The following is a 21,770-nucleotide window of genomic DNA, read 5'->3' as shown; positions in this document are numbered from 1 at the left end:
AAAAAAATGTAAAGATCAAAAAAAAAAACGTTTCCCATTTTCGCCCTAGAGCATAGTAAAAAAAATAAAAACATAATTGGTATCGCCGCATCCGTAAAAGTCTGACCTATTACAATATGTCATTATTTAACCCGCACGGTGAACGCCGTAAAAAAAAAAAAAAAATTATAAACGCCAATATCTCTATTTTTTGGTCACCTAATCTCCCACAATAAATGTAATAAAAAGTGATCAAACCGTCGCATGTACACCAAAATGGTATTATTAGAAACTACAGCTTATCCCGCAAAAAATAATCCCTCAAACCACTTAAAATCGACAGAAAAATAAAAACTTATGGCTCTCGGAATTTGACGACACAAAATAAAAATTTTGTACACTTTTTTTTACTTGAAAAAGTAGTAAAATATATAAAAAAAAAAACTATATATATTTGGCATGGCCGTAATCGCATCGACCCACAGAATAAAGTTACCGTGTTGTTTTAATTGCACAGTGAACTCTGTAAAAACGGCGCGCAAAAAACCATGGAGGAATCTCTTTTTTTCATTTTCTACCCCACAAATAATCTTTTCCCCGTTTCCTAGTACATAGTACGGCAAAATAAACGGTGCTAAGAAAAACTACCACTCGTCCGGCAAAAATCAAGCCCTCATAGGACTATATCGACAGAAAAATAAAGACATTATGGCTTTTGGAAGGTGGGGAAGAAAAAACGAAAATTAAAATCTAAAAAAGGGCTGCGGCGGGAAGGGGTTATCCAGTAGGCACCCCTGCCAATCAGCTGTTTGAAGGGGCCGCGGCGCTGGTACGAGAGCAGCAGCCCCTTCATAGTTGCATGCACCATTGCGGCAGTGCAAAGTATTGTAGCATGGTCACTCAGTCTGGAGTCCACAGAGGACTGTCTAGAATGGTTTCATTGTAGCAAATCCTCAGCTGTTGCATACGTTTTCATTAGCGAATACTGGACAAGCCAACCCCTTTAACATGACATCTTTTTTACAAAGCACACAACTCGTTTAAACATTTTTACTTTCAATCATCTGCATACATTCCCTAAACCTCTGTAGAACATCGGATCTGGGGGTCTGCAACTTAACAGCTGCTGAGGTAATAGCTCAATAAAAAGCACCTTAGTAAGATAATGTGGATGCACCTTTCAGCACAATACAATCAGAAATGAAATAATTACCCCCACAATGATGTTCAGGTAAATATCCCAACCTTAATTTAGATGCACTATAAATAAGAGTGTATGCCATGTATGTAAAGTCTATTCCTCAGCAGCATCTATTTTTACTCCTGATGATTGGTTATATTAATAACTCAGTAGAAGACTGACAAAAAATGCTTAGTCGTCAGCCGTCATCACATCCCTTTGCTCTATGAAGAGGTTTTTATAAAATAATTACCTATGAAAGAATGTGTGACATGTAATTATTACTAGAACGGTTGTAAATGAACCATAGACGGACTTCACGTTCAGTATTGTCCATAATGCTTATAGTGGCTTGTAAGCATGCCTAGCCAGTGGAGTCCACACCTGCTTCACATACCGTGGAATGAGCGGTAGCAGTAAGCGTATGGACAAACGTGGCTGCGCTGTGCGGCTGAACAGGCGACGCGTGGTTTTACTATGAATCGGCTTTGTTTTTATATGATTGTTACATTTTAAACACTTTTTTGCAGGTTAAACTGCTGCTTACCTGAAAACATGGGGACATGATCATTTAAACCCCACACTAATTTGCATTAACTGCATGTCCGCTGAGTACTTGTCCACATTGCAGCCGTATGTCGGCCGCTGTATAGTAAAATGACAGTTCTGCCTTCTGATCACTCACATTTATGGCATACCTATAGGACCTGCTTCAAGTGTATGATGGGTGGGACTCCCAATTCTCAAAATAAAAATGGGCTCTGTGGTAATTATTTTTAAGTTCAAGAAAGCTGGCATCAGGCACTCACGTGCAGGGCATTCTCCGATGAAGACTATGGGAGTTTTGGAAATCGCAAAGCAAGCCAGCACTTCCTGTACTCCTCAATCTGCATTGGTCACAGGCTTCATCCTTCTGGTAGATGGGACCCTCACTGACATTTATGAAATATCCTGTGGGTATGCCATAAATGTGTTTGGTAGGAATACTAATAATTCACTAATCTGACAACCAACACTGAGGGAGATTTACAAAGCAAAATGCGGGGAATCAGACATTGTAACTGCTGGCTCACAACTCAAGTGCATTTGTGGCCGGCTTAACACATCAGAGGACGAGGTACTGAATTGCATAATTTGCCAGTGCTTTGTCATGTGGCTGGAGCACTGGACAGCATTAAGGATTACTAGAAGTCATCCCAGATAAGAGCTGTCCTCTGATAATCCCAGGATCCCTTCCTTTACCCCACTACCATCTAATCTGCAACACTGCAAAAAAATACTCACGTTTTCAATGGTTTCCATTACAAGGACTCTGCTACCAGGACAGGCTTTCGTTAGTGGGCACAAATACATAAAGTTTAGAGGTTTTGGTATTTGTATTTCACTGCAATAAAGAGTAACTGTGCCTGCGTGCCCCCTCACTACTGAGAATAGAAAATGGGATGACCAAACCTAAAATGAACACAATTTTATACATGTCAAAACGTTAACCCCTAATAAAGGCCCCCAGGACTGCCCTGGCTAAATACCTATTAGGTCATGCCAGAGGCATGGCCTAATAGATTGCCTGTCAGTTTTCAACTGACAGGTAATGCTTTGGTATACCAAAGCATTATACCGGTGATCTAACGATGGCATATTGAAGTCCAGGTGTGGGACTGAAAAAAACTAATAAATCTTAAATAAAAATGACAACAGAATAGGTGAACTCCATTAAAAAAAAAAAAAAAACAATGGTGAAATTGCTATTTTTTCCCCATTACCCCCCAAAAAAAGTCATAATAAAAGTTAATCAATGAGTTTCATGTACACCAAAAGTACCAATGAAAACTGTCTCGGCCCACAAAAAACAAGCCCTCATATCACTACATTGACGGAAAAATAAAAAAAAGTTATGGCACTTGGAAAGAGAATGCAAAAACAAATCATTTTAGTTCAAAAGAGTTTTGATTGTGCACAAGTAGTAAAACCTAAAAAACCTCTACATATGTGGTATCGCCGTAATCGTACTGACCCATAGAATAAAGGTAACGTGTTATTTACGTCGCACAGTGAACAGCGTGAATTTAAAACGCATAGAATAGTGGAATTTGAGGGGTCCCCCCCCCAAAAAAAAAAAGTTTAGCAAAAAAATGATATGTACCCCAAATTGGTGCCATTAAAAAGTACACCTAAACCAGCAAAAAACAAGTCCTCATACAGCTAGGTCAACGAGAAAATAAAAAAAAGTTATAGCTCTTTGAATGAGACTATAGAAAAACAAAAAATTGCTTAGTCATTAGGGCCTAAAATAGGCTGGTCACTCTGGGGTTAATAGATGGAAAACCCCTTGAGCTTGAAACACCAAAAAAGAAAGTCTGTGTCCTTTCTAGAAAGACTCCATTGTAGGTCAGGTGATATCCCATTGACAAAAAGCGGACAGGGTCCTCTGTGTGACATTTGACACCAACGACCCTCTAATTGGGAGTTCTTGAGGCCAGTCACTAGCTTGGTATTTTTATAAAATGTAAATCTACTAATAAAAAGGTATGGGGCTAACCTCAGAAGTTCAGAAAGCCGCACTAAACATGCTTAATGTGAGATTTTGACACAATTTGGCAGCTTAAGAAAGCAGTCCTAGTCAATGTTCGTGAAAAACGTAAAACACACTTAGGGGCAAATATATACTAAAACATTTAAACCAGTTTTCTGGTAAGTCATAAATTTTGGCAGATGATATACTTATGTTAAAATCTGCGCCATTTTACTTATTCTGCCACTTTCCAAAACGGACGTGAAAGATAGCGCAAACCCACACCTGCTCATAGCAGGCGTAGAGTTGCATTTCTGTCACACGGACAGCCAAAGATGCCCCTCTTAAAACAAATTTGCCACTTTTCCTGCCAACATAACAGCCGTCTTAATATATTACCCTCCAGGACTTTTTGGTGAAGTTGAATTTTCCCCCCCAAGAAACCCACCATAAAAACTTCAGCGAGTAGGGTAGGCTTTTGTTTTAACCCCTTAACACACTTGTTTTAGACCTTAAGAATCAAGAAGTATTTTTCGTTTTTCATTGTTGAGCCATAATTTTTCTATAGATGTAGCTGGATGAGGGGTTGTTTTTTGCAAGACGAATTGTATTTGTCAACGGCACCATTTTGAGGTCTATATAATGCATTGATTAGGTTTTATAAAAAAAAAATTAGGGGGAGGAATGCAACAAAACGGAAAAATTATACAGGATTGTTGTTTTCCACTGTGTTGTGCACAGCAAAAAAAAAAAACTAAAACTTTATTTTATGGGTTGTCACGATTAAAGAATTTAAAAAAAAAAACTTTTTTTTTTTTCTCAACATTCTTTTAGCAACTGTCGCTTCAAACACAGACAGCACATGGATGACGTTTGTGTGCGGTCCGTGATTTTCATGCACCCATAGACTTCAATGGGCGACGTGGTACGCAAAAACAGACCAGAACAAGACATGTAGTAAGTTTCACGCTACAGAAACACGTTGCGTGAAAAATCAGACGTCTGAATAGCCCCATTGTATTGCATAGGTCCGTGTGCTGTCCGTTTTTTGTTGTGTTTTTTATTTGATTTTTTTAACAGGCAGCACACCGACGTATACAATGTTCATCTGAATAAGACCTTAGAATCTGACTGAAAAAAATTCAACCTACCAGATTTATTTTTTCCTGGTAAGACACTCAAAAGACAGGCTTTTCTCAGGGTCCTCTTAAATATAAGGCAGTAGGGATGCACTATACATCGAAACTTCGATACTGTTTCGATACTCTGCATCCCCAAACGGTTCGATACCGTTATTTCATGTATTTCGATACTTAGCTGTGCGGCCGCACAGCTCAGTATAGTAACACATGAATGTAGGAGAGCAGGGCTGCGGTTGCGTAACATGTCATTACTCAGGAGCGCGGCAATGACTAAGTGCGCGCCGTCCGGATGAAGTGATGCGGCCGGCGCTGCACTAATGAGCGGCGGCACGGAAGACAGAACATGGCGGGCGCACTGCAAAACACCCCCATGTTCTGTCTTCAATGCCTAAACCGCCGCTCATTAGTGCAGCGCCGGCCGCACCTCCTCATGCTGACCACGCGCACTTGTTGTCAGGAGTGGGGCAATGGTTGTATTACACAGCCGCAGCCCCGCTCTATAACGGCGTAGATCAGAGAAACCGCTCATCTCCGCCGCTATTCCCCCTGAATGCTGCGATTAAAGCTGACTGCAGCATTCTGGAGAAAATGAGAAGGGGGGATGCCCCTGGATCGTGTCACAGGGAATTCCTGTGACGCGATCGAGGGCCATACCATATATGGGCAGACAGCCCAGGGTCTATTGAAGGACCCCAGGGCTGTCCTACCATATTTCCTGTTAGGACATACTTGGGTATGTCCTAACAACTGCCTGTGTACTATCCGTACACAGGCTAATGTACTGGCATATGTCTGATATATGCCAGTACATTAAAGTTAAAAAAAATAAAGTAAAAACAAAGTAATATTAAATTTAAAAAAATACACATACAGCTTTTTTTGTTGTTTTTACAATAAACATTAACCCCTTAATGACCGGGCCATTTTGCACGTTAATGACCAAGGATTATTTTTTGTTTTTTCACGGTCGCATTCCAAGAGTCGTAACTCTTTTTTTATTCCGTCGACATAGCCGTATAAGGGCTTGTTTTTTGCGGGACGAGATGTATTTTGTAATTGGACCATTTTTAGATGCTTATAATATATTGATTAACTTTTATTAACTTTATTTTAGGAGAGAATTGAAAATAAGCAGCTATTCCAGCATTGATTTTCACGTTAGAAGTTTACGCCGTTTACTACGCAGCGTAAATAACATGTTAACTTTATTCTGTGGGTCGGCACGATTACAGGGATACCAAATATGTAAAGGTTTTATATGTTTTCCTACGTTTGCACAATAAAAACCCTTTTAGAAAAAAATTACTTGTTTTTGCTTCGCCGCATTCCAAGAGCCGTAACGTTTTTATTTTTCCGTCGATGTGGCCGTATGTGGGCTTGATTTTTGCGGGACAATGTGTAGTTTTTATTAGTACTATTTTGGGGTACATAGGACTTATAGATTAACTTTTATTTTATTTTTTATGGGGGGAATGGGAGAAGAGAGAATTTTGACGTTGTTTTTTGCGTTTTCTTTTGACGATGTTCATTTTATTGGTCAAGTTGTTACGAACGCGGGGATACCATATATGTGTATGTGTGATTTGTTTTGACCGTTTTACTAAATAAAACCACTTTTTGGTTTTATTTGACTTTGACTGTAATTATTTTTTTTTTTTTTTCACAAACTTTAACTGTTTTACATTTTTTTTTTTTTAGTCCCACCAGGGGACTTCACTATGCGATGTGTCGATCGCATATATAATGCTTTGGTATACTTAGTATACCAAAGCATTATTGCCTGTCAGTGTAAAACTGACAGGCAACCTATTAGGCCATGCCTCCGGCATCGCCTAACAGGCAGATGCTGAAGGCAGACCTGGGGGTCTTTGTTAGACCCCCGGCTGTCATGGAAACCCGACGGCGACCCGCGATTTGTTTGCGGGGGCGCCGATCGGGTGACAGAGGGAGCTCCCCCCTCTGTCAAACACATTAAATGCCGCTGTCACTATTGACAGCGGCATTTAATGGGTTAAACTGCCGGAATCGGCGCGCGCTTCGATTCCGGCAGTTGCAGCAGGAGCCAGGCTGTGTATAACAGCCGTGCTCCTGCCGCTGATCGCGTGGGTACAGTCTCAGTACCCGCGCCATCACAGGACGGATATATCCGTCCTCCTGCGCGAACTAGCAGCTGCTGAGGACGGATATATCCGTCCTTCGGCGTTAAGGAGTTAAAATAAGTCTCATTACATAAAGCACACATAGTGTATTGGCGCGGCCGTAATAACCTGCACAATTTTTTTGCGTCATATATGATGTGTACGCTGTAAAAAAAAAAAAAAAGTTTCACTTATTAACGTAAGGCACGAGGTGGGATTAATTAAACGTCCATGTGCCTCACATTAATAGTAATTAACCCCATCATGTACCTTACACATTAACCCATGACAGAAACATAATGGGGTTAATTACCATTAATGAGAGACAATTCATCATCACACCTCGCATCACAAAATGGAAGAACTTTTTTTTTTTTATTACGGTTGGCAAAGTATCGTTTTGGTATCTAAATCACAATACTACACGAAGTATCGGTATCTAAGTCCAAATTCTGGTATCATGACATCCCCTATAAGGCAGTGGTCCCCAACCAGTGGCTCGGGAGCCACATGTGGCTCACAACCCCCGTGAGGCTCGACATAGGAACTTTGGGTTCCAACCATATGCTCTTCCAACAATAGGATATCCACATTAACAATATTACAGACATATCCTATCACCAGAAAAGTGCCAATTTGGGTGGTGGAATACCAGTGTATTTGGAAATATTTACCTGCAAATTGAAATGTTATAGTTTTGTGTTTCTCCGCGTTTAATGTGTTAACGTTTTTTTACATAAACGTGGCTCTCGGACAAAACTCAAAATTGAATCTAAGGATAGCTTTCTTGAGAAGTTCCTAAAACACAGCCATATTGAGTAAGGTGCATAAAAATTATTTAAAAAAAAAAAAAGCCAAACCACTTGGTCAATTGACAAAGCTCGAACCAGACATCCAGCTGAAAACAACTTTTGAGAGAAGCATTGAAAGCTGCTGTCGGCAATGTTGATTGGCTGAGAGCAGATGACAGACATACAGTGCCCCTCCCAAATGTCCTTCAAAGCTGGATCCCAGGTGCTGTACACACTCCTGTACCCTGGTATAGCAGCACTTGGAATGATCTATTTGAACCCTTATTGGGAATCTTGTACATGCTTTTAAGACCATGAATGCCAGGCTCTCGTCCCCTACTGTAAGGCCGGATTCACACGAGCGTGCGTTTTGCACGTGCAAAAAACGCCGCGTTTTGCGAGCGCAAAAGGCACTTGACAGCTCCGTGTGACAGCCCCGTATGATACGCGGCTGCATGCTTTTCGCGCAGCCGCCATCATTATGACTCTCCGCTTTGGATGTTTGTAAACAGAAAAGCACGTGGTGCTTTTCTGTTTTCATTCATCCTTTTCACAGCTGTTGCGCGAATCACGCTTGTCCCACGGAAGTGCTTCAGCGCGGCATGCGTGATTTTCACGCACCCATTGACTTCAATGGGTGCGTGATGCGCGAAATACGCCCAAAGAACGGACAGGTCGTAACTTTTTCGCTGCGGACTCACGCAGTGTAAAAATGACGCACCTGTCTGCACAGCCCCATAGACTAATATAGGTCCGTGCGACGCGCGTGAAAATCACGCGCGTTGCACAGACGTATGTCCCGTTCGTCTGAATAAGCCCTAAGGATGAGATCCTGTAAGGCTTTGTTCATACCTGCGTCAGCGTGTCCTGTTCCGTCAGAGGAGCAGAACAAGGGAATAACTAAAGCAACGGCTCTGTGCACAAGCTACACCGCCGGCGGCCGATGGAACCCATTTACTTTAATCGCCAGTCACCTCAGCCCCTAAAGGAGCCTCCAACGCAGATGTGAACGAGACCTTAGGGTATGTTCACACGCACTAATTACGGACGTAATTCGGGCGTTTTTGCCCCGAATTACGTCCGAAAATAGCGCGAAAATAGCGCTGACAAACATCTGCCCATTGAAAGCAATGGGCAGACGTTTGTCTGTTCACACGAGGAGTAATTTACGCGCCGCTGTCAAATGACGGCGCGTAAATAGACGCCCGCGTCAAAGAAGTGACCTGTCACTTCTTTGGCCGTAATTGGAGCCGTTATTCATTGACTCCAATGAATAGCAGCGCCAATTACGTCCATAATGGACGCGGCGTTCAATCGCCTGCACATGCCGTTACGGCTGAAATTACGGGGATGTTTTCAGGCTGAAACATCCCCGTAATTTCAGCCGTTACGGACGCCCTCGTGTGAACATACCCTAAGCTCTACCGAAGTTGCTGGCAACAAAACTAAAATTTAGACAGTATATATTGGAGAGGGTGTACTATATCTGCTCAAAGATTAAAGCTATTTAATATTCATTTGAACCGCTTTAAGACAGGAGTGCACAAAATATTTTAGACTTAGGGTATGTGCAGACAAACTCAAAAACTTCTGAAAATACAGAACTGTTTAAGGGAAAACAGCTCCTGATTTTCAGGCTGTTTTTTTAATCATACTCGCGTTTTCGCAGCCGTTTTAGCAGCTGTTTTTCACTAGAGTATGAAAAACGGCTGAAGAAATTACATGCACTTTTTTACGTGGCTGTTTTGAAAAACAGCTGCCTAAAAACGCCCTGTCGGAACAGAACGTCGTTTTTCCCATTGAAATCAATGGGCAGATGTTCGGAGGCGTTCGGCCTCCGATTTTTCAGCCGTTTTTTCGGTACGTTGACAGCCCGAAAAACGGCTGAAAACACTGCGTGTGCACATACCCTTAGAAGCCAGTCACAGCACTTCAGGAGCCAACCTGACTCGACACAAAACACCCAGAAATTGTAAGTGCCAGGCTACTGGCATTTGTCCAGCCGTGCCCTAGTGCGCATACAAAGATGGCACATACTGTGTTACTCACTGTTTACCAGAAAACAATTAGGCTGGAATTTTGAGGCAGATTTTCATCTGCCTGCACAGTTTGGCGCGTTTTTCGCTCGCACCCATTAAGTGCACGGGCAAAAATGCTGCGAAATACGCTTTTTCTGCTTCCTATTGATGTCAATGGGAGGTCAGAGGCGTAAAACGCCCGAAGATAGGGCATGTCGCTTCTTTTTACCGGGAGCGGCAGAAAAAAAAATAAACCGTTTTCAGACGCGGTTTCCACGTCAAAAAAACCTCAGTGTTAACAGGGCCTAACAAGGAAACTCAGGAGGTAAGAGCCTTGTGCATCCGTCACTCCACAAGAGGGAAAGTTCTGCTCTACATTTATAACCTTAGAAGTGGCACTTCATTAGAGAACCCGCTGTACTGCTTGTTCTGGGGCCTTATCAGCGGTCAAATTTAATGCCAACAGACGAACACGTAGAGCCGCCATAAAACCAAGCACATTGCCCAAATCAAGGTGCCTCAGAGTCTGCCACAGCGCCCCTACTCAGCTCAACAATTCCTTTTCCCCCCACTACCGCCACAAGTAAGGCTCCGATCACATCTGCATGGTGGCAAGCTACAACACAGTGCCAGTTCTGTCTCATGACGAACACCAGCAGCGCCCGACGGACCCCACTGACTTACATGCAGCGCCATGCTTTCCGTCAATTTTGACAGAATTGGCCATGGTGAACAAGTGATCTCCTGTCCACAATTAACTTCCAGCGCTGATCTGCGGAGAGGACTGTCTGACTGGACATGGTGATGTATGTCACATCCAGGGACAGCCGGAATGTCACGCAGGATCAGAGGCGCCTCATAGTATAAGGCTGTGTTCACATCACCGTCTATCCGCTGAGGGGTTCCATCAGAGGTGACTGCGCTATTGGTTCCGTCCAGAACAACGGAACCCTGTCACAATGGTGACAGACAGAAACAATTAGCTAGGTTTCCGTCACCATTGAGTTCAATGGCGAGGGAACTGGAAGCAGAGGTTTCCATTTGCTTTTCCGCTGAGGGGTTAACCCAACGGAACCCCTCAATGGAAGAGCAACGGTGATGTGAACAGGCCTGAAAAAGCACTCATCTAGTACTGTTTGGGGGCCCCCCCCCCATACTTTATCACTTTTAAGGTACCTTACAGAGCCCCAGAATGACATACACGTTCAGATATTCTGTGGCTCTGAAAAGTTTCTTATTGAAAAATAAGTCAATCTGCAGCAAAATCCTCCCAGATCACACACCGGGATGGGATCACCACACGGAGGAGATTCATCAAATTCAGATAAAATTGTGGATGCAACAACGACGTGAAAAAGTCATTCAAATCCGAAAGTCGACTGACCTCCAGCGGTAATACAGACATCTCATAGCCGGTTGTACGCGGATTCTGTGTGTACAGTCACCCAAAAACCGCATCTGTGGATTACCACATTGTATACAGTGTTACCTACAACTGTAGGACTACAACTCCCGGCCAGGACCACTCTGGGACTTGTAGTGTTACAGAGGACAGGGCGATATAGAGACATTAGTAGGAGAACTATACAGAAGCCTGAGTGCCGGGAAGTAACGGGTGAGGCCTAGGCCGGGTGTGGCGGGAAGCTTCGGGTGACAGTGAGGAGGCTGCGGACACCGGAGGCTGCCAGACCCGGCCGCACAGCAGGCCTCAGCACGCACTTCACCAGACTCCCCGCACCCGTTCTGTCTAGGCCCCGGGTTGGCCGGCATACGGGCGGGGATTTCGTTTCCAGCAGCCGAGCACAGGCCGCGGTGCCTCCTCCTCCGCCCTATCGCCGGCATTGAAGCGCCCGCCCGGCAGCGCCATAGTCTGGATGAAGGATACTTGTTGCACCGATCTCTGTGTGGTCGTGTCGGGAGACTGAGACTCTTTGAGAAGCTGCAAGATCTGCTGTAGCCCCTGCTCGTCCGGCTTCCACTCGTACTCCATGCTGCGGGACACGAACACGGCGCGGACAGAGCAAAGGAGAGGGGGAGGCGGCCTGGCCGGGAAATGGAGGGAACGGCGCGGTCCTACACACCGCCGGGTACTGACAGGAGGCAGCGCGGTCCTAGAGCCGACTGGATGGTGACATAAAGTTTCGCGGTCCTAGTGCCGTTGTTTTCAAGACTACTAATGGAGGTGCTATAGTCAGACTGACTGAACACTGGAATAAAGCTAGAGTCACACAGTCAATTTTGATGCAGTTTTTTAAGCCAAAGCCAAAAGTGAATACAAAAGGTAGAAGTATACGTCTTTCCCCACTTTCCTTACTTCTGTATCCACTCCTGGTTTTGGCGCAAAAAACTGCATCAAAAATTGCACCTGTGAATCCAGCCGTAAATATTGGGAATGTTGCAACTACAATGGTGGGGACACAGACTTTTGTATGGAAATAGCTGCAGTCTATTGGATAAATTGAGTTGGGCTACAGGCACCAGCGGTGCATTTAGGTGGGTTTCCTAGTACCCCAAAATCCCCATCTCAGTAGTTCAGGAGAGAAGAATGAGTTAAACTGTATTCCTATCTTAAAAAATTGGGCATATGGCTGGGATATTGCATTTTTTATGATTTGTGGAGTGCGACCTCTGGAGCTCACCACCTATCCTAAGAATGCAGGGGCCACAGTGCTGACTGCAGCCCAAGGTCGGAGCCTAGAGATCTGCTATCACTTTATAAGATGGGAATTACCCTAAGGCCAGGATCACACACACAGTTTTGATGTCGTTTTTGTGGCAGTTTTTGGCTTAGTTTATTGAGCCAAACACAGGAGTGGACACAAAAGAAAGGAGATGCAACAGTCATTTCTTTATACCTTTCCTTCCAACTGTATCCACTTCTGGCTTTGGCTAAAAAAAACTGAAACAAAAACTGCCATAAACCAAACACAGAACTGTGTGTGTGATCCAGGCCTTAAAGAGGCTCTGTCACCAGATCCAGGGGCGTAGCTAGAGGCTCATGGGCCCCGATGCAAAAATTCTTACTGGGCCCCCCCCCCCCGCAAACTTCTCATGGCCGACGGTCCGCTTTCAGCTGCATCGCTGGGTCTCCTAAGTGACCCAACAATGCAGCACTAGCAGCCGGGGCGTCACTAAGGCTGGGTTCACACACACACTATTTACGGACGTAATTCGGGCGTTTTAGCATTGAATTACGTCCGAAAATGCGGCTCAAAAGCGTCGGAAAATATCTGCCCATTCATTTGAATGGGTCTTACGATGTTCTGTGCCGATGGTCATTTTTTTTTACGCGCCGCTGTCAAAAGGCGGCGCGTAAAAAAGTGCCTGTCACTTCTTCAGACGTAAATGGAGCCGTTTTCCATGGACTCCATGGAAAACCAGCTTCAATTACTTCCGTAATGGACGCAGCAAAAGACGCCAGTACAAGCCATTACGGCTGAAATTACGGTGCTGTTTTCTCCTGAAAACAGCGCAGTAATTTCAGCCGTAACAGACGCTGCCGTGTGAACATACCCTCAGGGCTTAAAATGTCAGGGAAATAGCCCCAATACATATGTGTCCGCCCAAAAAAAAGTGTATATGAGACAGCATAGCATATCTATAGCACTACGACCCTATAAACTATGGATAGGATTAGATACAGTGGCTGAGTAGACAGTATCACACATGATAGGATTAGATACAGTGGCTCAGAAGGCAGTATCACACATGATAGGATTAGATACACAGCTCAGCAGACAGTATCACACATGATAGGATTAGATACAGTGGCCCAGCAGACAGTATCACACATGATAGGATTAGATACAGTGGCTCAGCAGACACTACCACACATGATAGGATTAGATACAGTGGCTCAGCAGACAGTACCACACATGATAGGATTAGATACAGTGGCTCAGCAGACAGTATCACACATGATAGGATTAGATACAGTGGCTCAGCAGACAGTACCACACATGATAGGATTAGATACAGTGGCTCAGCAGACAGTATCACACATGATAGGATTAGATACAGTGGCTCAGTAGACAGTATCACACATGATCGGATTAGATATAGGGCCCAGCAGACAGTATCATACATGATTGGATTAGATACACAGCTCAGCAGACTGTATCACACATGATAGGATTAGATACAGGGCCCAGCTCGCTGACATTGCGGCTCCAGCGCTGGACCCAGGATAGGTAAGAATAATAATTTTGCTTCTTTATGTGTTACTGATTATTTTTGTGTTTGTGTTTTTTTTACAGGTTCGGTTGTTGGACTTCGGATTCGAGGACTTCAATGACGGCGTTTTTTTTATTCTCAATAAAATGGTTAATGAGGGTTGTGTTTTTTTATTTCAATAAAATATTTTTTCTATGTGCTTGTATCTTTTTAAACTTTATTATCACCGCCTTAGTAATGGCCGCTGGCTGATTGACAATCTCCATCACTAAGGCGAGGCTTAATGTTAGCCGGTGCAGAGGCTACACTAACCCCCATTATTACCCCGGTACCCACCGCCAACCGGGGGTACTGGGAAGAGCCGGGTACAAACCAGTACCCGACCATCTGTAGTGACGGGCAGGCACCGGGGTGGCCGCAGGCTGGTAGTATTAGGCTGGGGAAGGCCAAAAACAGTGGCCCTTCCCACCCTTGTAATGCTGCCTGCTGCTGTGTTGTATCTGGCTGGTTATGAAAATTGGGGGGGGACCCGACATCGTTCTTTCCAATTATTTTTTAAATGACGTGGGGTCCCCCCCATTTTCATAACCAGCCAGATACAATAAAGCAGCAGCAGGCAGCATTACCAGGATGGGAAGGGCCACTGTTTTTGGCCTTTCCCCTCCTGATAATACCAGCCTGCGGCCACCCCGGTGCCTGCCCGTCACTACAGATGGTCAGGTACTGGATGGTACCCGGCTCTTCCCAGCACCCCTGGTGGCGGTGGGTACCGGGGTAATAAAGGGGGTTAGTGTTAGCCTCTGCATCGGCTAACACTAAGCCCCGCCTTAGCAATGGATGCTGTCAATCAGCCGGCGGCCATTACTAAGGCGGTAGTAATATAGTTTAAAAAAAACCACAAAGACATAGAAAAAATATTTTATTGAAATAAAAAAAAACCCACACAGCCCTCATTAACCATTTTATTAATAAAAAAAAAGAAGCTGTCATCGAAGTAGTCCTGGAATCCGCCGTAGTCCAATGACCGAACCTGTAAGAAAACACACAAAAAATGATTAGTAACACGTGTGTTAGGGTATGTGCACACACACTAATTACGTCCGTAATTGACGGACGTATTTCGGCCCGCAAGTACCGGACCGAACACAGTGCAGGGAGCCGGGCTCCTAGCATCATACTTATATACGATGCTAGGAGTCCCTGCCTCTCTGCAGGACAACTGTCCCGTACTGTAATCATGTTTTCAGTACGGGACAGTAGTTCCACGGAGAGGCAGGGACTCCTAGCATCGTACATAAGTATGATGCTAGGAGCCCGGCTCCCTGCACTGTGTTCGGTCCGGTACTTGCGGCCGAAATACGTCCGTCAATTACGGACGTAATTAGTGTGTGTGCACATACTCTAAGGCTTAGATACAGGGCCCATGTGTGATACTGTCTGTGGGACCCTGTATCTAAGCCTACCACAAGGTAGGCTTAGATACAGGGTCCAGCAGACAGTAATCTTATACAGTATAAGATTACTGTGTGCTGGGGCCCTGTATCTAAACCTACAGTGTGGTAGGCTTAGATACAGGGCCCAGCAGACAGGATCACACATGGGCCATGTATCTAAGCCTACCATGTGATTGGCTTACATACAGGGCCCAGCAGACAGGATCACACAATCTGTGATCCTGTCTCATGGGCCCCCTAAGCCTGCTACATCGTAGGCTTAGGGGTTGTGCAGTCCCTAAACATTGATGGCCTATCCACAGGATAGGCCATCAATAGCTGATGTGTCGCCCGGGACCCGCAAATCAGCTGTTTAGAAGGGGCCGCAGCACTCGTACGAGAGCTGCTTCCCCTTCATTTCACTACTCGCCCACACTGTGAATCGCCGACACGGATTCACAGTGTGACCGGAATGAAGTGACAGGAATGAAGGGGAGCAGCTCTCGTACGAGTGCTGCGGCCCCTTCAAAACAGCTGATTGGCGGGTCCCGGGAGTCAGGGATAACCTTACCTTCCTCTTCGGCCGCGGCGGGAGTTCTGTAGTCTCGATGCTGTGCGCGGCGGCATAGCGCTGTGACGTCATGCGCTGCGCACAGCTCTTGACGTCAGGACCTCCGCTGCGATCCGGAACCAGGAAGGTAAGTAAAGTATGTTACTATAGTAACAGGGGCCCGCGGCCCGAGTTACTATAGTAACTTTTTATTGATGTGGTGCGGGGGGCCGTGGGCCCCCCTGGCTTCGGGGCCCTGTCTCCTGCATAATGTGATCGGCGCTGTAATGTAGATAACAGTGGTTTTTATTTTGAAAAACATCTTCTGATGTGTTCGAGGTGAGGGAGATCTTGGACTGAAAAAGGGTAGGAGGAAGGACTTTCTATTTGGTGGACTGGAGAGGGTTTGGTCCTGAGGAGAGGTCCTGGGAGCCAGAAGAGAACATCAGTGCCCCTGGTCTCATTCAAAAATTCCTCTCTCGCTCTGGCCCCAAGAAGAAGGGGCGTAAGAGGGGGGATACTGTAGCGTACATGGCCGCGGGACGTCGGTTTTACTCACCTCCCGACGCCCGCAGCCATGGATCTGTGAGCGCCGGTCCCCATCTCCTTCTAGACTTCCGGTCCGCTGTGTCCCGCTTTTAAAGGGCCAGCGCGCGCACATGAAAACAGTCATCATCATTAACTCACATGATTTCCTGGACTATAAGAAGGCCCCAACCCTTCTGATCCTTGCCTGAGCATTGTTAGTATATCCCAAGTCTGTCTTGCAAATGGTTTCTTAGTGTTTCCCGTTCCAGTTGTTACCCGAGCCCTGTTACCTGTTCCTGTATCCCGTGCTGTGTTCTTGTTCCTGTGCCTACTAGTGTTGGAGTCGTGTCCTACTGCACCTGCTGTCATTTGCCGCATCCAGTGTCTTCTGTCACGTCCAGTGTCTTCTGCCATATCGGATACTGTCCACCACGTCTGGCGCAACCTGTTGCACCGACCTCCGTCCGTGCTGAAGCCTCGGCCACTGTCTGGACTAGTTCAGGTACCCGAGTGTTACGAACTGCTATAGACTTTTGTATAGACTGAGACTTCAGCTGTCTCTCCGCTACGGCGGAGCGGCTTAGTGGGTCCACATACCCTGTGACCATGACAGGTTTAACAGGGCAGTTTGTTTTCCCTATGCCCACCCTCTTTTTTAAAGGACAACCTCCTTTTTTATCAATATGAAGTAAAGTTGCGTTTTATTGTGTACTTTTTGATCGTCCGTTTTTTTTCTGTGACGTTTTTCTTATATAACCGCTGGCTATTATCTGGCCTACCAAAGCCGTTACATTTGTTTGGCTCTGAAAAATATCAATAGAAGTCACAAACTGTATTCAGGGCAAGTTTCAAGGGTCTGTTTAAACAGGGCATATTATCAGCAGATTTTTTTCCCGGATTTGAGTTCGGAAATACCTGCAGTGTTTCCTCAGCAATCCACAGGCAACAAATTGAGAGGAATTTGAAGCAATTTAGATTGTGGATTTCCTGTAGCAGTTTTGCGGTGCATTTGAGTGTTGGATGAGGTTATTTAAACTAAAAAAAAAAGTAAATACACCTTCTTTTGTCATCATAACTACTATACCGCCCATTTTTTACTCGGCAGCCATTTTCTTCTTTTGATTCAGTCAGAGAAACAAATTGTCTCCAAAAAAGCTGATCTGTGGTTTGTTGGTGTGTGCAAAACGGAGCCAAATGCCATAATACACCCTCTGCGCCTATGTAGGCCATAATTAACCCCTCCCCGCAATATGACGTGTCTGGTACGTCGGTATTGCAAGTAGCTTACTGCAATCCAATGTACCAGACACGTCAGGATTTTAAGCTGTCACTGTGTCAAGCGACACAGTGACAGAAACGGCAACTCCGCTCTATAGCAGAGTTGCTGGGCAGGAGATGCCGGCATAGGACGAATCCGAATGGTCCCGTGCCGGTGAGCGCTGTGATTGGCCAGTCTGTATGGATGGGCCAATCACAGCGCAAAAGTATTATTTTGCCGGCATCTCCTGCTCTGTCAAGCTCAATTATGTCCCGGAGCTTGACAGAGCCAGTCGCTGTGAAAATTTAGTTAAAAAGTGAAAGTAAAGCAGGCAATATATCCTCTCACCAGCTGATAAAACACAACAACCACCATCATCTGGTAGTCAGTTTCATCAGTCCTGTCATCAGAACTGTCATCGCCTCTCATCAAACCTGTCATCGCCACTCATCAGACCTGTCATCGCCTCTCATCAGGCCTGTCATTGTCTCTCATCAGACCTGTCATCGCCTCTCTTTAGACCTGTCATCGCCTGTCATCACCTGTACCCAGCTGTATACTCCTAGATTGCCCACTGCCCTAGGTCCCGGTTAGGTAGCAATGACACATCTTATTTAGAATTTGGTAGGTAGGGTATCCCCACTTTCAAAGACAGCAGGGTCACTGGTGGGCGCTCCGCTCCCATTGTTCAGTTGAAATATAAAAAAATAGAACTGTCATCGCCTGTCATGAGACCAGCCATCAGATCTGTCATCGCCAGTTAGAAATATAAAATATAGCCCAGAGGCTTTACACCGCTGAAGAGGCATACCAAATGTTACAGTGAAGGAAATAAGTATTTGATCCCTTGCTGATTTTGTAAGTTTGCCCACTGTCAAAGACATGAACAGTCTAGAATTTTTAGGCTAGGTTAATTTTACCAGTGAGAGATAAATTATATAAAAAATAAAAAAAATAGAAAATCACATTGGAAAAATTATATATATTTATTTGCATTGTGCACAGAGAAATAAGTATATGATCCCTTTGGCAAACCAGACTTAATACTTGGTGGCAAAACCCTTGTTGGCAAGCACAGCAGTCAGACGTTTTTTGTAGTTGATGATGAGGTTTGCACACATGTTAGATGGAATATTGGCCCACTCCTCTTTGCAGATCATCTGTAAATCATTAAGATTTCGATGCTGTCGCTTGGCAACTCGGATTTTCAGCTCCCTCCATAAGTTTTTGATGGGATTAAGGTCTGGAGACTGGCTAGGCCACTCCATGACCTTAATGTGCTTCTTTTTGAGCCACTCCTTTGTTGCCTTGGCTGTATGTTTCGGGTCATTGTCGTGCTGGAAGACCCAGCCACGAGCCATTTTTAATGTCCTGGTGGAGGGAAGGAGGTTGTCACTCAGGATTTGACGGTTACATAGTTACATAGTTAGTACGGCTGAAAAAAGACACATGTCCATCAAGTTCAACCAAGGGACGGGAAATGTCTACACATAGGAGTTAATACTTTTTTGTTCTAGGAAATTATCTAACCCTTTTTTAAAGCCATCTACTGTCCCTGCTGTGACCAGCTCCTGCGGTAGGCTATTCCATAGATTCACAGTTCTCACGGTAAAGAAAGCTTGTCGCCTCTGCAGGTTGAACCTTTTTTTCTCCAGACGGAGGGAGTGCCCCCTTGTTTTTTGAGGGGGTTTTACAAGGAACAGGATTTCACCATATTTTTTGTATGTGCCATTAATATATTTATATAAGTTAATCATATCCCCCTTAGTCGTCTTTTCTCAAGGCTAAATAGGTTTAATTCTTTTAATCTTTCCTCATAACTTAAATTCTCCATGCCCCTAATTAGCTTCGTTGCTCTTCTTTGTATTTTTTCCAACTCCAGGGCATCCCTTCTATGAACTGGAGCCCAGAACTGAACTGCATATTCTAGATGAGGCCTCACTAATGCTTTGTAAAGTGATAATATTACATCCCTGTCCCGTGAGGCCATGCCTCTTTTAATACATGACAATATCCTGCTGGCCTTTGAAACAGCTGATTGACACTGCATGCTGTTATTGAGTTTATGATTTACAAGTACACCCAGATCCTTCTCAACAAGTGAATACGACAGTGTAGCTCCCCCTAGGACATATGATGCATGCAGGTTGTTGGTACCCAGATGCATAACTTTACATTTATCTACATTAAACTTCATCTGCCAAGTGGACGCCCAAACACTTAGTTTGTTTAAATCTGCCTGCAATTCATGAACATCTTCCATAGACTGAACTATATTACATAGCTTGGTGTCATCTGCAAAAATAGAAATAGTGCTATTAATCCCATCCTCTATATCATTAATAAATAAGTTGAATAATAGTGGTCCCAGCACTGAACCCTGGGGTACACCACTTATTACCGGGGACCATTCAGAGTAGCAATCATTGACCACAACTCTCTGGATACGGTCCTTGAGCCAATTCTCAATCCAATTACAAACTATATTTTCTAAACCTATAGTCCTTAATTTACCCATTAGGTGTCTATGGTGGACAGTGTCAAATGCCTTTGCAAAGTCCAAAAACACTAAATCCACAGCGGCCCCTCTGTCTTGGCTTCTGCTCACCTCTTCATAAAAACAGATTAGGTTAGTTTGACAACTTCTGTCCTTAGTAAAACCCTGCTGGCTGTCACTTATAATACTATTTTTTGTCACATAATCCTGTATATAGTCCCTCAATAGCCCCTCAAACATTTTCCCCACGATGGATGTTAAGCTTACTGGTCTATAATTACCCGGGGAAGACCTAGAGCCCTTTTTGAAAATCGGCACCACATTTGCGCTGCGCCAGTCCCTTGGCACTATACCAGTCACTAGAGATTCTCTGAATATTATGAAAAGGGGGACAGAAATAACTGAACTAAGCTCTTTAAGAATTCTCGGGTGTAACCCATCTGGTCCCGGGGCCTTGTGCACATTTATTTTATTTAATTTAGCTTGGACCATATCTACATTCATCCAATTCAGTATATCAACTGATATATTAACAGCACTGGCACCGGCTACATCAGCTGCTCTTTCTTCAGTTGTATATACAGAGCTAATGAACCCATTTAGTAACTCTGCCTTCTCTTCATCCCCTGTGACCAACTCCCCATTACCATTATCTAGGGGTCCTACATGTTTAGACCTTGGCTTTTTAGAATTTATATACTTGAAGATTTTTTTGGGATTTGTTTTACTATCCTTGGCCACCTGCCTTTCATTTTGTATTTTTGCTAATTTTATTACATTTTTACAGATTTTATTAAGCTCTTTATATTTTACAAAGGCTACAGCTGTACCCTCAGATTTGTATTTTTTAAATGCCCTTTTTTTGTCATGTATTGCCCTTTTCACAGAAGGTGTAAGCCATGTGGGGTTTAATTTGAGTCGTTTATACTTGTTACCTATAGGAATAAATTTTGCACTATAATAACTCAAAGTAGATTTGAAAATCTCCCATTTATCATTTGTACCATTATTTGACATTAGTTCTTCCCAGTCTATATCCTGAATTGCAGCCCTCATCCTGGGGAATTTGGCTTTCTTAAAATTAAATGTTTTTGCCCTCCCAGCCTGCGTTTGTTTTTTACAGTATAGGTAAAATGTAACTATATTATGATCACGGTTACCGAGGTTTTCACGAACATTGACATTCCCAACAAGATCTGCATTATTAGAAATGACCAGATCCAACAGAGCTTCACCTCTAGTCGGGTCTTCCACAAACTGGCCCATAAAATTTTCCTGCAACAGGTTGAGGAAATGTCTCCCCTTTGCAGTTGAAGCTGAACCATGACACCAATTAATATCCCGGAAATTAAAATCTCCCATTATCACTATAGTACCCGCCTGTGCAGCCCGCTCCATCTGTTTATATAGCTGAACTTCCATCTCCTCAGTTATATTGGGGGGTCTATAGATTACACCAAAAGTAATTTTTTCAGTGTTTACCTCCCTTTCTAGTTCCACCCACAAGGTTTCAACCTCCTCACAGTATTGTCTCTTTCACACTCGCCTTCATATCATTTCTCACATACAGA

General features: G+C 44.2%; 1 protein-coding gene across 2 annotated transcripts in view; it reads right to left on the bottom strand.

The window, feature by feature from the left end:
* Positions 1-11,870, bottom strand: part of TNPO1 (transportin 1) — a 128,214-nt gene extending 116,344 nt beyond the window's left edge. Inside the window, exon 1 of one of the 2 annotated variants that reach the window (XM_075838074.1) lies at positions 11,646-11,870. In XM_075838074.1, the coding sequence (XP_075694189.1) occupies positions 11,646-11,750 (105 nt within the window). In that variant the 5' untranslated portion in view covers positions 11,751-11,870. The remainder of the gene's footprint in view (positions 1-11,645) is intronic. The other variant, XM_075838064.1, reaches the window with a different exon arrangement.
* Positions 11,871-21,770: the final 9,900 nt, after the last annotated feature.

Source organism: Rhinoderma darwinii, chromosome 1 (assembly GCF_050947455.1).
Source record: "Rhinoderma darwinii isolate aRhiDar2 chromosome 1, aRhiDar2.hap1, whole genome shotgun sequence".
Lineage (NCBI taxonomy): Eukaryota > Metazoa > Chordata > Amphibia > Anura > Rhinodermatidae > Rhinoderma > Rhinoderma darwinii.
The sequence above is the reverse complement of the archived record's forward strand: the minus strand, read 5'-3'. Positions and strand labels throughout refer to the sequence as shown.